This window comes from Dromiciops gliroides, chromosome 1 (genome assembly GCF_019393635.1).
Source record: "Dromiciops gliroides isolate mDroGli1 chromosome 1, mDroGli1.pri, whole genome shotgun sequence".
NCBI lineage: Eukaryota > Metazoa > Chordata > Mammalia > Microbiotheria > Microbiotheriidae > Dromiciops > Dromiciops gliroides.
Genome location: NC_057861.1, coordinates 580,392,535 through 580,409,762, shown reverse-complemented (window position 1 = coordinate 580,409,762; position 17,228 = coordinate 580,392,535). Strand labels below are relative to the sequence as shown.

At 39.9% G+C, this 17,228-nt stretch overlaps 1 protein-coding gene across 1 annotated transcript; it reads left to right on the top strand.

The window, feature by feature from the left end:
- The first annotated feature begins 202 nt into the window (after window positions 1-202).
- On the top strand, window positions 203-16,907 carry LOC122735652 (thioredoxin-like). Its single transcript, XM_043977375.1, has 5 exons — window positions 203-824; window positions 9,536-9,640; window positions 10,283-10,342; window positions 15,966-16,031; window positions 16,678-16,907. The coding sequence occupies exons 1-5, from the start codon at window positions 801-803 to the stop codon at window positions 16,738-16,740; spliced, it is 318 nt and encodes a 105-aa protein (XP_043833310.1). The 5' UTR covers window positions 203-800; the 3' UTR covers window positions 16,741-16,907.
- The last annotated feature ends 321 nt before the right edge of the window (window positions 16,908-17,228 follow it).

Genomic DNA, 17,228 nt, shown 5'->3' with positions numbered 1-17,228 from the left:
GGCTCTGCTGTGCCAGCCCCGGGAGGCGTGACGCAAGACGTGGCGCGAGGCTGGGGCAGCGAAGGGGGCTGGGGGAGGGCGTTCCAGGAAGAGGAGTGCCGAGGCGCGCGCCGCCTCCTTCCCTCTTCTTTTCGTTGCCCCCCCCCCTTTCTCCCTCCCCGGGCTACTATAGCCTCGGCTCTAATTCGACCACTTTATAAAAGGCCCGTGAGGCGGAGCCTACACTTACTTTCTTGCATCTCCCGCAGAGAGAAGCACCTACTGGCAAGGTTCCGGCACCCAAATCACCCGGACCTACCAAGTCACCCGGCCCTACCAAGTCACCGGGACCTACCAGGTCACCCGGACCTATCAAGTCACCCGGAAGCAAGTTACTCGGACTCTTCAAGGCACCCAAATCTCTAGCTCACCGCCGGACCAGCGCCCCGCCGCCGCCGCCGCCGCCGCCTCCTCCTCCTCCTCCTCCTCCGCCTCCGGCGCCTCCCGTGCCTGCAGCACCTTCCGCGCCTCCCAAGCCGCCCGCGCCTCCCAAGCCGCCCGCGCCTCCCAAGCCGCCGGCGCTTCCCAAGCCGCCCGCTCCTCCTCCCGAGCCTCCAGCTCCTCCCAAACCGCCCGCTCCTCCCGAGCCGCCCGCTCCTCCCGCTCCTCCTAAACCGCCCGCTCCTCCCAAGCCGCCCCATCTTCCCGAGCCGCCCGCGCCTCCCGAGCAGCCGAAGCCTCCCAAGCCGCCCGATCTTCCCGAGCCGCCCGCGCCTCCCAAGCAGTCGGAGCCTCCGGGGCAGCCCGAACCGTCGGAAAAGATGGTGAAACAGATCGAGAGCAAGGTAAGAAGTCAGGGGGGCTCCTGTACTAGGCGCATGGCCCCTGAGCTGGAAAGGCAGGACCCGGAGGAATCACCACCCTCCACCCCCCACCCCCCGGCCGTGGATGGCCCCGTGTGCTCAGGTCCCGTTCCCTACCCACCTGGTGCGCTACAGAGCCGCGGTCCCCTAGGCTGGGGGTGCACCGCACCCAATGCTTAGCCTAGGGACTGGCACTTAGTAGGTGTTTATTAATTTGCTTTGGTACCCACACTCCTTCCTGCCCCCCCTCCCCCAGCTCTTAAGTCAGCCTGGGTTGTGGTCATTTCCATGTGGCGGAGGCTGCAGGGAATGTCTGGGCGGGCCCTGGCGCCACACGTTCCTGCTTTGGGTCACTTTGTCCACCCCTTCTCACTCCCTCTGTTCCTGCTCTTGCGCAGATGTGGCTATCTCTGGACCAGGGTCTGGGGTTAAGAATTTGCTTTTCTCTCCCGGTTTGGGCGACCGGGAGGGTGACCCCGAGTAAGGACCCAGTGGAGCTAAGGGCGTGGGAGCGGTCACCAGTAAGACTAGCTAGCCCCGATCTTGCCGCCAGGGCCTTGCTGGCAAAGGCTCTTGAACTCCCGGAGTCATTTGGTCATCAGTTTTTATGCTGCTTTCTGAACCTTGGCTTCAGAAAGAAGGCGGGCCGAGGACTGTTGGGATGAACACCTGACTGGGTTGCTATTTCCTCTGGCTCCCTCCCCGTAGGGTTTTAGAATCCTCAGGACAGTGATTCTCTTACTGTTGGCAATATTCATTTCTTGAAGCCAATCACAATATATTTGTTTCCTTTCTATCAATTCAATTCAGTTCCATAAACATTAATTAAAAGCACTTTTGGACATTTTGGTATAATATGGAGACAACACTTAAAGATCATTGACACTGGGTCAGACATCCCCAAAATGGAGCCTCTTGCTTGAATACAGCGGACTAGCTAGGGTAGTCACAGATGAAAGGCAGGAGGGAATACAGCTCAATTCAACAAGTATTTGTTTTAAGGGTCTCTTATGTACTGTGGGAAAACAGTATAATGCTGCTTACAATTGAGTAGGGGAAATAAAATATGATAAGTATTGATAAAGGTAACGAGTGAAATAGAACACTAGGAAAATGCAGTGGAAGATTTTAAGGAGAGATCGCTTTCAGCTACCGAATGAGGGGGTCAGAGAAGGTTTCACAGAAAGGGCCTTGGAGGACCAGAGAGGATTTTAAAAAGTACACATGTGGAGGGGAGTGCATTTCCACGCCTGGACGTTGGAGAAGATAGAGAATAGCTAGTAATAGTTTCTCTTACATACAGTGATTGAAGGAGAATATAATGAAATAAGGCTTAGAAATATGGGTAGAGGAATATGTGTAGTAGGTAATCTAATCCTGCTGTCATACTGAAGTCTGTCAGCCCTCTTTAAAAGATCCATCTAATGTGCAGTAAGCAGTCCCTCCTCTGTTTTAATATTTTATGCAAATCTTTTATCTCTGGAAATCTTTATATCTGGCTATTGCTAGAGCACAATCTACATTTTTGGCTCACCCAGTGGTGTATTGGTATGTTTAACCACAACACACACTTAAGTCTAATCTGCATGATTTTATTTTTATTTTTATTTTTTATTTTATTTGTTTATTTTTGCAGGGCAATTGGGGTTAAGTGATTTGCCCAGGGTCACACAGGTAGTAAGTGTTAAGTGGCTGAGGCCAAATTTGAACTCAGGTCCTCCTGAATCCAGGGCCCGAGCTCTATCCACTGCGCCACCTAGCTGCCCCCCTCAATTATATGTAAAGATGATTTTAACATTCATTAAAAAAAATTTTGAGTTCCAAATTTTCTCCCTCTTCCCCCTCCCCCCCATTTGATATCTTATACATGTTCAGTCATACAGAATATATTAACATATTAGTCATGTTGTGAAAGAAGACAAACCTAAAGGGGAAAAAAAACCCACAAAAAAAAATAGAGTGAATTTGATCTGTATTCAGGCTCCATTAGTTCTTTCTCTGGAAACGGACAGCCTTGTTTTGGAATTGTCTTGGATGATTGTATTACTGAGAAAATAGCGTTCAGTTGATCATCATACAGTATTGCTCTTCCGTTTGTTCACTTTGCATCAGTTCATATAAGTCTTTCTAGGTTTCTCTGAATGCACAGCAGTATTCCATCACAATCATACCACAGTTTGTTCATCCATTCACCAGTTGATGGGCAGCCCCTCAATTTTCATTTTGCCACTACAAAAAAAAGCTGCTTTAAAAATTTTTGTACAAATAGGTCCTTTCCCCCCTTTAAAAAAATCATCTTTGGGGTACAGACCCAGTAGTGGTATTGCTGGATCAAAGGGTATGCAGTTTTATTTATCTTTTTTTTTTTTTTTTTTTGGTGAGGCAATTGGGGTTAAGTGACTTGCCCAGTGTCACACAGCTAGTAAGTGTTAAGTGTCTGAGGCCGGATTTGAACTCCTGACTCCAGGGCCGGTGCTCTATCCACTGTGCCACCTAGCTGCCCCATAGCTATTTCTTAATAAGACAACAATGAAGTTTTTGTCCCATCGAGTGACTTCCTTTCACTTGAACACTTAGAAGCCATTGTAGGGTTATTGATTGGTCTGATTTCAGTTGTGTGTGTGTGTGTGTGTGTGTGTGTGTGTGTCTGTCTGTCTGTCTGTCTGTCTGTCTGTCTGTCTCTGTGAGAGGAGAGAGAGAAGGCTGTTGGTTGGTTCATGGAACAGTTAGAAATTTTTCAGTCTCATGTGGGAGTGATTTGTGGCAATTTCACAATTAAAATAATAACATCAATCACACATCACCATACCAGATATAACAGTAATGAAAAAGTTTTGAAAAAGTGTAAGAACTGCCAAAATGTGAAACACGGACATGATATGAGCATAAGCTGTTGGAAAAATGAGGCCATTAGACTTGTCAAGGCACAGTTGCCACAAACCTTCAGTTTGTAAGACAGTATCTGTCAAGTGCAGTAAAGCTAAGTCCAAAAAAATGAGATATGCCATATTTCATTTAACATTGGATAAAACTGAGGCCCATATAAGACCCTGTTTGCAGTCACACAGATGCTAAGTAGCAGAATCTGGACATAAACAGTTCAGCTCTTTCTCCAAATCCAGTGTTTTTTCTAGTTTACAAGGAGAAAAGTTTCAGTGAGGGAATTTCTGGGACTATTTCTGCTGCTTCATTGTAGCAACTGTTTCATCATTCACATTCCTAAGAACAGGTGAGATTCAATGACCTTACTTTTGACCCATCCCCATGTCTTAGGATCGACAGCTTCTTTGAGGAGGTTGTTTTGGAGCTGATATAATAGCATCTACCATCTTACTACCTTTCTTATTTGGTATTGATTTTGGTCTTGGCTCTAACTTGCTGATGACCTGTATGAGAATTGGAATGACACCCCCTGCTGGGAGGGACATTGTGAGCTCTGGCCTGAAAAGAAACCATGTGACTTAGTGTATGTGACCTTTCTGAAGTTTCAAAGGTCAGGTAGTCTTGTCTATCAAAGTTACCAGTCAGTTAGCTTGGAGCTGTGTGTGTGGATGGCCCTGTTTCCAGTTTCACAGAAGGTTTCTGGGAGAAGCTGGGGAGGGGGGTGTGTGGTGTGAGGTCTTTTTTGTTTTTTTTTTTGGTTTTGGTTTTCTGTTTTTTTTGTGAGGCAGTGAGGGTTAAGTGACTTGCCCAGGGTCACACAGCTAGTAAGTGTCAAGTGTCTGAGGTTGGATTTGAACTCAGGTCCTCCTGAATCTGGGGCCAGCACTTTATCCATTGTGCCACCTAGCTGCCCCCAAGTGAAATCTTTTCCATTCTGGACTTTGGCATGGTAGGGGACTGCTAGGAAGGTTTTTTTTCTCTCTGGCTATACCGAATAGATCTAAACTAGGATTTTCCATGCTATAAGGAATTTGTTCTCAATCTCTCTTTTCACTAACTTCCAATACACTTTAATAAATACTTAAAGGCTAAACTCTTGCTAAAGTTCCTAATTTAAGGCGACCACTCATTAGATTTTAGACATGTCAGCTAGAATTCTAGACCTTTACACCTGACCATATGCAGATACCCTATTCTGAAATTATTTATTTCCATGTCAGTAACCAGTTGTTTGCTGTTGGTGTTACCCACACCTACCATTTTCTTTCATGACACACATATGAGACATGAATAAGTCCTTGGCCTTACTGATTTGATGATCAAGAACCATATTTTCCAATGTATTGTTTTTGATCATCTTCCTTAAGCCAGCCTTACATTGAAGGCACTAAGTAACAAGGTATATGGTTGAAGATCTTGTCAAGTTGCTCATAGACTGCATAAGTACCACTCTATAAACACTGATGGACAGAAAATGGAATATATACTGAATAATGTCTTATGTTTGGGTATACATGTCAAACTCTGCCAATAGATTTCTTTGCCTCTTCAAGGACAACTTCAATCTTGTTTTTCCATTTAGCCATAACTTTTTTTTTGGTGGGGCAGTGAGGTTTAAGTGATTTGTCCAGGGTCACACAGCTAGTACGTGTCTAGTGTCTGAGGCCAGATTTGAACTCAGGTCCTCCTGAATCCAGGGCTTGTGCTTTTATCCACTGTACCACCTAGCTGCCCCTGGGCATAACTTAATATGAATGTAGTTAATACCCTTCAACTCTACATCAGTTCATTTATTGGACAAAGCACATGTCAAGAGTACCAGCTACTAATGTTTGTCAAGCTAAGAATTAGGTGATTATTATTCTTTGCTCCTTTTTCCACTTTTGCCACAGTTACTGTGGGAGTCATACTCCCAGCTCGTCTTATTTTATCTATTATGGATAGCTGTGGATAACAAAAATATCCAAGTGACCAATTAACTGGTGGGGATGTTCTCTGTACCCTAATAATGATGGGTTTTGGCGAACAATTGATTGAAAGACTTTCTAGCTTGGTAGAATCTGCCAGAACTTGTGTTATATTGGCATAATTTATCAGAACCCAGGATTACCTACACACAATGAGGACTGGAGCTGGATCTTAGATTTAAAATCCTAGTTCCTAGTCCAAACCCCCTCATTTTTTAGATGAGGAAATGGGTCTAGGTAGTGGCAGGTAAGATTTGAACTCATTCTCCTCTGACTAAATACAATGCCTTTCTACTGTACCACCTACCTCATCACTTTCATGGATAAATGGGGAGCTACCTGGGTGGGGGGGGGTCAAGACTGATTTAGTCATTGGAAAAATTAGTTTTAATGGCATTGTGAAAGATGGTTTGAATGGTGATGAGAATGGAAGTCCAGTTAGGAATTGATTATAATAGTTTATTCTAAAGGGCTAGAAAGAATGGTGTAGCAGTGTGAGTAGGGAGGTGGGCAAAAGTGGGGGGGAAGTGCCAAAGTATACAAATACTTATTTAGGGAGCTTAATTACTCTGAGATATTGTGGCCTGAGAAGGAAGTCTGATGTTGTAGAAAGAGAAATGGACTGGTTTTGAATTCAGGCCTTGCCCCTTACTAGTTGTGTGACATTTCATTTTACCACTTAGCCTGTGCTTTCTCATGTATAAAGTGAGGCTCTACCTCCACCTCATGGACTTTGTAAATAGCAAAAGCCTTTGCAAAAAAAAAACACCCTGTTTTTGTTATTATAACGTCATTTCTTTCCTGACATGATAGGTGGTAGCTTTTAGACATGGGCAGCATTTCTAGATTTCAGCAACTTGTTGAGTTCTGAAACATTGGCTAGAATGATAGATGGATTCATATAGTTGTCACCAGATCCTCCCAAAATTATTGCTGTCAGCTCTAATAAAAATCTCTTGTAGAGTGTTCCAGAAATTAGTCCTTGGTACCTCATGTGGTGGGTTTTTGGATAATGGTTATTTGGATGGTGTCAGAAATATGCAACCAAATTTTTGGATCAGTAGATAACTGAAGAATAGCTAACAAGTTGGATAATAGAATAGTGATTCAAAAAGATCTGTCGGGGTTAGGATGGTGAGTCCTAAACTTAGGTTTACAAAATCAATTATTCAAGATGGGCAAGTATTTATGGCTAAAAAATTATTAAGAAGGACCACCTGAAGGGCAGCTTACATGGTGCAGTGGAAAAAGAACTGGCCCTGGATTCAGGAGTACCCGAGTTCAAATCCAACCTCAGACACTTGACACTTACTAGCTGTGTGACCCTGGGAAAGTCACTTAACCTTCATTGCCCTGGGGGGAAAAAGACCACCTGATCTTTTTGATAAATTGTGGGTTAAAATTTCAGTATGATCAGCACTTCGGAGCCAAAAAAAGCTAAAGTGCTCTTAAATTATATGAGAGTATTCAGAATAGGGAAGAGATAATCCCTTGCTGGAATAAACTTTCTGTAGAGCTTTGGTCAAGTATCTTTCTCAAAATGCTTAGAAGTTCAGATTCTTCTAGCATTCAAGGCTTTCAGTCTATTTCCCACTTATCTCAAATTGTTCAGTTGTGTCTGACTCTGTTTTGGTTTTTTAATGCATAAAATAGGAATACAGACTACAGTTCCAAGTGAAAAGTAAAATTATTTAGTAGAAAGAAGCATGACAAAAGCACAATTAAGTGAATGTTGACATTTAGGGGGAGGACCCAGAAAAACTAAAGCAGAAAGAACATGGCAGTTCAGAGTCATTTAATGTAGGGGCAAAATAGCCTACTGCACCTGGAGAGCATGTAAAGAAAGTTCATAGTATTGCAGCCCAGAATGACATTTAATGAAACCTTTGTCTTAAGATGTGCAAGGATAATCAACTATTCTCTCTTGTACTCTCTCCCACCTTAACTATGCAGTGTAGTATTTTTTTCTCTTACAGTGTTCCCAGTAGGTACTCAAAATTGAGAGAGGTAATCTTATTGCCTGGGGAACTCATGCTAGGTAATTAGGTATTGATTTTTCCACTATGATTGTTTTATTCTCTCCCCTCCCCCCCAAAGTCAATAGCATAAACATATTAAGCAGCTACTAGGTGCTAAGCACTGGGCTATGTGCTAGGGAGAAAAAGAGGCAAAACCAGCCTGCTTTCTTCAAGAAACTTCTTTTTGTTTGTGGGGTTTTTTTTAAATTTTTTTGCAGGACAACAAGGGTTAAGTGACTTGCCCAGGGTCACACAGCTAGTAAGTGTCAAGTGTCTGAGGCTGGATATGAACTCAGGTCCTCCTGAATCCAAGGCCAGTGCTTTATCCACTGTGCCACCTAGCTGTCCCCTAGGGCTATGCTTTTTATCCACTGTACCACCTAGCTGCTCCCCAAGAAGCTTTTAATCTAATGGAAGGAGACAATATAGAAGCAACTTTCTTTGCATGAATCTTACTAGATTACAGAATGAGAGTCAGGATTATGGATCATAAATCTGGAGCTGGACAGGATTTCAGAGACCATCGAGTTCAGTTCCCCATATCTTACAAATGGAGAAACTGAGGCCCAAGAAGGTCCTCATTAGTTTTTAGTTATTTTCTTTCCATGGCTATAGTGTCAATGGTCATCAGTAATCAAAAAGGATTAGTTGTTGGTAAAATGTTGCCTTCAGCTTCATTCCTATTAAAAATGCTTGAGGAAAATATTTACTTAGAGGTCAGTATACTGTGTTTAAAACAGCAGAAGTAGTATTGCACCAATGTACAGTTTAGTCAAGGCTGAAGTTTGGGATGAACTTTATATTTATGCATCTATTCATTCATTCATTTATTTTTGGCGGGGCAATGAGGGTTAAGTGACTTGCCCAAGGTCATACAGCTAGTGAGTGTTGAGTGTCTGAGGCTGGATTTGAACTCAGGTCCTCCTGAATCCAGGGCCAGTGCTCTATCCACCTAGCTGCCCCTGGGATAAACTTTAAAAGTAAAACTGCATTTCTCATTAAAATTTTAATCTAAAAGAAAATTGGATTAGAAGGTATGAGAAATAGTGAATCTCATTTGCAACATTTATTCTACTATAAAATGTTAAATGTTACTTTAAAAAATATCTACAATTTAAACTTAAGTTGTCAGTGGTATAATAGCAGTGTTGAAAAACTCATTAGGTGAATTGAAACCTTTGGAAGGTTTCTTTATACTGTGTGTAGCAAGTGATACAGATATTGTAATGATATTAGTCATCAAAGATGACTTCAGAAACCTGAAGCAACTTCAGTTGATGTTCAGTTAATTTATTAAGCCTCTAGTATGTGTAAAGCACTTGGGTAAAATGAAGAAACACAACTAGATAAACTAAACATTTTGAGTACAGTGTAACAAATGAAGAGTTTTTTACAAGTATTGTTGACTAAGAAAATGATTGGTCTGGGCATTCACTTTTAAAGCTCATCCTGATGACTTTCAGGTGAAGTGCAAAATGTGTATTGGAAGAGTTTATCTAAAGAGAGCATAAAGGGGGCTCATTGCAGAAGGTCTGATATTTATATCTTCTTTGGAGAATTGGGGGAAGAAGAGGACCTACCGAAGCTGAATTAAATAGAAATGATAATGAAGAAATTCCCAGCCACCCCAAATTCTACTTGCACAACTACTAGTGGTAGTGATATTCACTGCTACGATCTAACTTGCAGATTCACATGGGTTGTGCTTATATAGGACTAAAAACTGGTGTTCTTCAGGTTGATTTTTATCATTCTTCCTATATAGACTGTAAGGAAAATACTTATTTACATAGATTGACAAGCTTCTTTTTTCTTCCTTCTATAGGAAAACTTTGACTCAGAATTGAAAGATGCTGGAGGCAAATTAGTAGTAGTTGACTTCTCAGCTACATGGTGTGGACCATGCAAAATGATCAAGCCTTTCTTTCATGTGAGTATTAAGCACTTTCTATTTAAAAGAGAAATATTAAATGTCCATGTTAGTGTTTGTTCTGTCACTGAACCTCATGTTAAATAAATCTTTTGTTTCCTAAATTTTTTTAATGAGATCTTTGAAATAAAATGGCTGACAGATCAGTTGGTAATATAGCTAGGAAAGAAAAGTTGGGAAGAAGAGATTTTGATGCCTATGTATGATAAATGTCAAAATATAATGGCTTCTTGCTACTGACTCTTGTAAAGGCCTAAAAAAGAGCTCTAGATTTAACAATTTCTATAGCCTTGAATGAAATCTGAGAATTATATACCTTATTGGTGGCTACTTTTAGAAGCTGATATTTTTCTAAATTAGCTTGTTTTTAAAGTTTGAAACTTGAACCATAATTTAGAATCCAGTCCATCATTTTGCCCTTATGGTTAGAAACCAATTGAAGAAAATTTTTAACTACTCAGCCCTAGTATGAATCTTAATTGAATTACTAGAGAATGCTTAACTTATTCTGTACTTTTATTGAGACTTTAGTTGATTCTTAACTATTACCTTCAATTAGCTTAATTCTAAGAGTACCTCCTCTTCCTTGTTTTTGCTGTTGTTATTATTTTCATTACCATTGTTATTATTTTCATTTAACAGTCACTTGGTGAAAAGTACCCAGATGTGGTTTTCCTAGAAGTGGATGTAGATGACTGTCAGGTAAGTAGTTGAAGAGTATGGCGCTACCTATAGACTTGCTTTTTCTCCAAATTATGGTTTAGTTAAATTATAATACTAAAACCATAACTAGTCTCAGTTAAAAATGCCTAAAGTAATTAAATTAGATATTTATGCCTGTTGGTAGAGATTTGTGTTCTCAGAAATATGAAAGTTAGAGTACAAAAACTCTCCCTCCTTCTCTCCCCCTCTCCCTCAGAGCACTAAGAATTATTAAATACCTTGGGGTATTCAGTAAAATGTAAATTGAATTAGGAACCTTAAGTTTTATTTCTTGCTTTTTCCCTGGGGGCCTGTTCTATAAGTACCTAAACTTGGGAGCAATTAAAATAGAGAACACAGTGGCAAGTTTTTAGGGCTGTTGGAAAGATGGGAAAGTATGATGATGGCATTGTGGTCAGCCTGAGGAATCAAATGTTTGGAAGAATAACGACAAGAGTCACAGGCAGGAGATAAGCCAGATAGGACAGCTGAAAGAACAGATCTTGAATCAGCAGTCACCCCCAGGCAAATGCTTTTACAAGACTGTAGTCCCTAGTTCTGTCTGTAGCATGACTTACTGCCTGCTGGGCTAAACTGGAAAATGTTAGAAAGGGAACAGATAGAATCAGAGCTGTCCAGGCCAGCCTCCTCAGGTGTGGCAATCAAAGATCAGGGCGGGAAAGTGATTTGCTTAAGTTCACAAGGTGACTGCAGAGATTTGAACCCAGGTTCTTGAATTTCAAATTTAATGCTCTTTTCAGCACGCTAGCCTGTCTCCCCTTGAAAGCAATAACAAGTCACCCAAATCATAACTGACAGTATAGATTCTTATTCACAAGAGTGGACTGCTTTTTGATAAACTGAACAAATCAAGTCAACAAATATTTATTAAGCACTCAATTATGTCATGTTCTCCTATGGAATTTTAAAATAAGAATGTATTATGTTGACATTTAAAGAAGGACTAGGGATGATGAACATTTTTGCTTATGGTACTTTGGGGAACATGTATATGACTGATTTCTAGAAGCTATCCTTTCTGGTTTTCTACTCACCATTAGAGCTCAAAAACTGTCAACACTCAGTGGAAAATTACAATACAAATTCATGTCATTCATTTGATCTTCTTGGGTAAAGCAAATGCATGAATACAATTATTTAACTTGTATTCTTCTATATAAAACACTTAAATAAGTGCTTAAACATTGAAAGTGCTCATTAATAATAAGAAAATGGTACGTAAACCTATTCTGAAACACACAGGCGTGCCATAGAATAACTTTTCGTAAGTGAAAAATTTAGCATGTGAATTTAAGGCAAGTTTTATGACAGGGAAGGCACTAAATTCTGAATTCTTGTTTGTTTTTGGTGAGGCATAATTCTGAGTTCTGTACATAAATAATAAATAGGTAGGGCAGCTAGGTGGTGCAGTGGATAAAGCACTGGCCCTGGAGTCCAGAGGACCTGAGTTCAAATCCGGCCTCAGACACTTGACATTTACTAGCTGTGTGACCTTGGGGGAAGTCACTTAATCCTCGTTGCCCCCCACACCAAAAATAAATAAATAAATGGGTAGATGGAAAAAAAAAGCATAGGTATAAGTGAAATTTTTTAAAAATCATATTTCCAGGCTGTAGCACTCAAGATGAAATAGAATTAATTACCAGTACTCTGAAGTGTAGAAGTACTCCCACCTTGCTTACCTTGGTACTGAAAGACTGGGTCTTGAGCATGTTTGCAACAGGCTCTTCTTCATACTGCAGTTTGGTAGGTGGCTGAGATGACTTGATGTGGAGAAGGTTAAGGAAAACTTGCCTATCTTGGTAATGAGTTAAAGCTCTTCATTTTGTAAGTGAAGAAAATAAAGAGTTAAAAATGCTTTATCCAAGTTCACACAAGTAGTTATTAGAGCTAGACCTAGAAAACTTCTGGGCTCTTACACTGTTTGTCTGGGCTCTTACACTGCTTTATTTTAAGGTGCCTCTCCTTTAAGTTTCTTTCTTTCTCTCTCTCTCTCTCTCTCTCTCTCTTTCTTCATGATTGATATTTTTCAAAAGTGTAGCATCCCTCTGCTAATGCTTCTTTCCACACATGCATCTCTTCAACAGACTGCACTTAGGAGCTACGTTGGTTGTACAAATGCACTCCTGTGTGCTTCAAATGTGTCTTTTTTTTTGGGCAGGGCAATGAGGGTTGTGACTTGCCCAGGGTCACACACAGCTAGTAAGTGTAAAAGTGTCTGAGGGTGGATTTGAACTCAGGTCCTCCTGAATCCAAGGCCAGTGCTTTATCCACTGTGCCATCTAGCTGCCCCTTCAAATGTGTCTTAAAGCCAACAAGAGAGAGAATTAATCTGAGAATGAAGTATATTAATTGTCTTAGCTAATCATAGAATTTAAACTTCAGTAGCTGTCAAGTACAATCTATACCTGACAGGTACTTATGAAACCTCATAGGTGGAAAACCTTTTAAGGCAACCTTCTATGATAGTTCTAAGGGTAAAATTTTTTCAGAGTAAATGATATCATTGTAAATAATTCAAAGATGGCTAATATATCTTCCCTTGAGTCTTCCAGCATTCCTTCTGTTGTCCTGGATTCTTTTTAGTTTTTTTTCAATGTCTTTCCTAATACAGAGTAGCTCCTTGAGGACAAGGGCTCTTTCATTTTTGGTCTATTATCAGCACCTTGTATGCCAGCCATTAGCCTGGCATATGGCAGGGACTTAATAAATGAATGTGGGGCAGCTAGGTGGCGAAGTGGATAGAGCCACCAGCCCTGGCGTCAGGAGGACCTGAGTTCAAATCTGGCCTCAGACACTTAACACTTACTAGCTGTGTGACTCTGGGCAAGTCACTTAACCCCAATTGCTTCACCTCCCCCCCCCCCCAAAATGCTTATTGATTAGCTCATGTTAATGTGATCTGAGACTGCATTATTGCCCTGTGGACATGTGGAAATTGTAGCCCACTAAAAAGCCCAGATTTTTTTCAGGTAAATTGTCATCAGACGCTTCCCCTAATTTTTTATTTATTTTTTAACTCACATGTATTACTGTTTTGGTTTTTTTTCCCCTTTTTTTTGCAGGGCAATGAGGGTTAAGTAACTTGCCCAGGGTCACACAGCTAGTAAGTGTCAAGTGTATGAGGCTAGATTTGAACTCAAGTCCCCCTGAATCCACGGCCAGTGCTTTATCCACTGTACCACTTAGCTGCCCTCACATGTATTACTGTTAAGATTAAACTTAATAGGTGATAAATGGTACTCTCTTGCTCCTTCAACTGGCCTTTGTAAAATTGTTAAGTGTATTAATGAAAGGTACTGAGAGTACTACATCACAAAAGACTGAATTATCTTTAAATTTTAAATGTGCAGCTAAGTCCTTTGGAAAAATAAAGTTTCTGGAAAAACAAAGCTTTGTGTACCCTCCTACCTCTTGTTATAAGTGTAATATTGTCAGCCAATGTTAAATGTGTTTGTTACATGTAAAAATTATTGCAGGGAGAAGGGATCTCAGTTCATGTCTGGTTAAGTTATGCTGAACTGCTTCTGATTAAATCCCGGGGACCTTTGGGGCAAGAAGTGACCATTGGCAAAGCAGTCCTGCTCGCTTCATATTTAGAAGATGATTTAGGAGAAATTTAGAAGATGTATATTTTTAGTGGGAGGGTCCCCAGGCCACAGTAAAAAAAATAAGTGGCCTATAAGGAACATCAAGTGTAGCAGGAAGTCAATGGGGGTTTTAAGGTTCTCCTCTTGAATTACACACCAAGTGAACTGCCAGGAGTCATAAGAACCACAAGAGGTGATTTGTAAGCCTTTATAACAACTCCTTTATGTTTACAAGTGAACATTCTATTTGTCATTCCTTTGACTTCAAAACATTCTCATCCAAGAGTGCTGTGACCTAATTTTTTTTATTTGAAGCAAATTAAAATTTAATTTTGTTTGAAGAATTTTGTGATACCCTTTGAGAGAATATGTTTATCAGATTTCCAAATGACACAGCTGGGAGGGATCATTAATATGATGGATGATAGGATCAAAAAGATCAGTATCAGAAAAATGCCAGAATACTGGCTCATCCAGAAACCAAGTAGGAGAAATTTAACAGTACAAGCAGTTGCTCAAGTATAGGATACAAAGACTAGGCTTAGTAGCCAAAGGTAGAAGGGTATACGAAGCTTTGTTTTTCCAGAAGCTTTTTTTATGTATGGTTGATGCTGCATGCAATGCCTATTAAAATGTCCATATATATCCTGCATAGAACAAGGAAATGAGTCAGTGGGAGAGACTACACAAGTTGTATTCTTAACTTGTTTTATGAAATAATGGGAAATTCCTATGTACAAAGTGATATTGCTTTAAATGAGCATGTGTATTTATAGTGGGGTCAGGGAAAATGGCAGGGGGAAGCAGTGTAGTCTAGGAAAGATTACTATATAAGGAGAGTATAAGATGGAAGGAAGATAGTGGGAGACGGTTGTTGCATGTCTCATTGGAAAGAGGAGGCTGGGTTTTGAGTCAGAACTAGCCCTGACACTTATTAACATGTGTTACCTTCAGTAACTCAGCTTCATTGGTTTCTTCACCTGTAGCCAAACCAACACCAGCCTTTTTAAGTGCCTACTATATGCCAGACATTGGGGACACAAAAGAAAGGCAAAAGCAATTCTATTCCTCAAGAAACTCATTGTAAAAGGGAAAAATTAAAGGAGCTGGAAGAAATGATGCATCTATGATTATTAATGTTTTCAGTTTAGAAAATAAAGTGTTTTGTCTATACGGTATAGATACATACACAAACTCAATAGTTGTGTATGTATAATACAATAATAATAGTCTGAATATTTTTAAGCCACTTCCTCCTTTGTTTTTCCTTTATAAATTATCATAGATAAGCCTTGCTTGTCAAAGGTACCACCTAAATGAAAGGATTTTTGTTTTGTTTTTGGGAACATACATGTTGGCAAGTTATATCAGGTGGCTCCTGAAAAGAAATGGGGAAGAACCCATGTTGGATTAGAGCAAAAAAGCCATAGGTTTTATTGCTCAGAAATTAGGGAGCAAATAAAGAGGAGGTATCAGGAATTCATCCTGCCATCTTCTGGCTAGACCAGTGTGAAATAGACTCATCTTTGCCATCATTTTCTGTCAGGACAGTTTAGCATTTCCTTCCATGGCTATTGGCCTTCTCTAGTCTAGATGGACATTAGCAGTCATGGTCTTGTTCACCTTCAGGAAATAAGAAAAGTTAAAACAAACTCTTTTACACGGTAAGAAGAATTCCATATCCTAAATACTAAACATTTGATATTTTGAGTTAGTAATGCACCTGAGTCCAAGGTACATATGGTTTAATTAGAGGTTATGTTAATGTGCTTTGTATAAAAGTAACACATAGGAAGCTCTTTTGGATTCAAGGATGATTAGCTAAATTTCAGAATTAAAGGTGGCAAAACCATTTTTTTCCTGTCTAATTCAAGGTGGTGATTTGTTCCTAAAGGTGGAAATAGGAATATTATCTACTGAGGTGTAGTGCCAAAGTTTGGGATATGGGATTTAAAGTGACATTCTAGACTTGGATTTATTCATGACTAAAATTGTCTTTTCTCTGCTTGCAGGATATTGCTGCAGAGTGTGAAGTGAAATGCATGCCAACATTTCAATTCTTTAAAAATGGAAAAAAGGTAGGATCATCTCATCTTCAAGGAAGATCCTCTGGCTAATTTTGCCCATTTCTAGTCAATGAAGGGGAAAATAATGTTAAGTGTTAGGTGGGTTACACCAACACCAAAAATAAGGGGTTCCTTCCTGAATTAGGAAAATACTTTGAGATGAATCAAATAAATGATATGAGAACATAGGCAGTAAACTTATCAAGCCTAGAAACCGGAAGTTTGCTGCTTCTCTTTTATGGCTTATGAAAGGCTTTGACAGCTCCTTAGACCAGAGGAGCTAAATTATGCATGAATAAATTTATTTAAAATTAAAATTAATTTGTCATTTTAAGCTTAAATCTTCATTCCTTGTGAGTTTTTGTTCTTTTCCTTAGGTTTCATTTCCGTAAGTTATGCCATAGAATTTTATTGTGAGCAATTCTCCTTTTCTGCCTAGCTTTCCTGGTTCAGCCACCCATAGCTTTTAAATACTAAGAATACAAAGTCTGAGTACTGTGCTATATGCTGTATCAGCTTTTGAAATTGTATACTTTGAAATAACTGTTATTCTGTGGGAGGCTATTTTAACAATTCATTCCAAACTGCCCTGACAATCTCCTAATTTCATAAATATGGTGAAAAAAGTGTTTTTAATGGAAATTTTTTAACTCAACAGGTGAGTGAATTTTCTGGAGCCAATAAGGAAAAGCTCGAATCAACCATTAATGAATTTAAGTAATTGTGGATCCTGTGAACAGTGTGAACAACTGTCAGCTGTCTAAATTATATAGCTTATAATTTTTTTCTATTTCCAAAAAAAAAAAAGATCAAGTGTAACAAGAGTATGTATCCAAATAACATTTGACTGTAAATGACAATAAAATGTAAATCCTACCCTTTTGAAAACTGCCTGGTGTTTTAATTAGCTTGTCTTAATTCAGTGAATAGTGGCAATTATAACCTCATTAAATGACTTCAAAATCTGAAGACTTAGGCTGTTAGGAAGAGCTAGAAACTGAAGTACAAGAATTTTACTTCCTCCTGAACTTTGCACTATATTCTAGTTCTTATCTAGGATGTCCATTTTTTTTTTTTTCAGTACCTGCTAATAATAGATCAAAATAATACATTCACTCATAGGTTATCTGAGGTATTAGGATATGGAAACCTTTGTAATTTTGGGGTAAATCACTCAGTGATAATGAGCATTTCCTCATCTGCAAAGTG

Coding starts and splice junctions, on each gene's coding strand:
- LOC122735652 (XM_043977375.1), top strand. CDS start 801: ATGGTGAAACAGATCGAGAGCAAG. Junction 9,641..10,282: donor TGATCAAGCCTTTCTTTCAT/GTGAGTATTAAG, acceptor TTCATTTAACAG/TCACTTGGTGAAAAGTACCC. Junction 10,343..15,965: donor TGGATGTAGATGACTGTCAG/GTAAGTAGTTGA, acceptor CTCTGCTTGCAG/GATATTGCTGCAGAGTGTGA.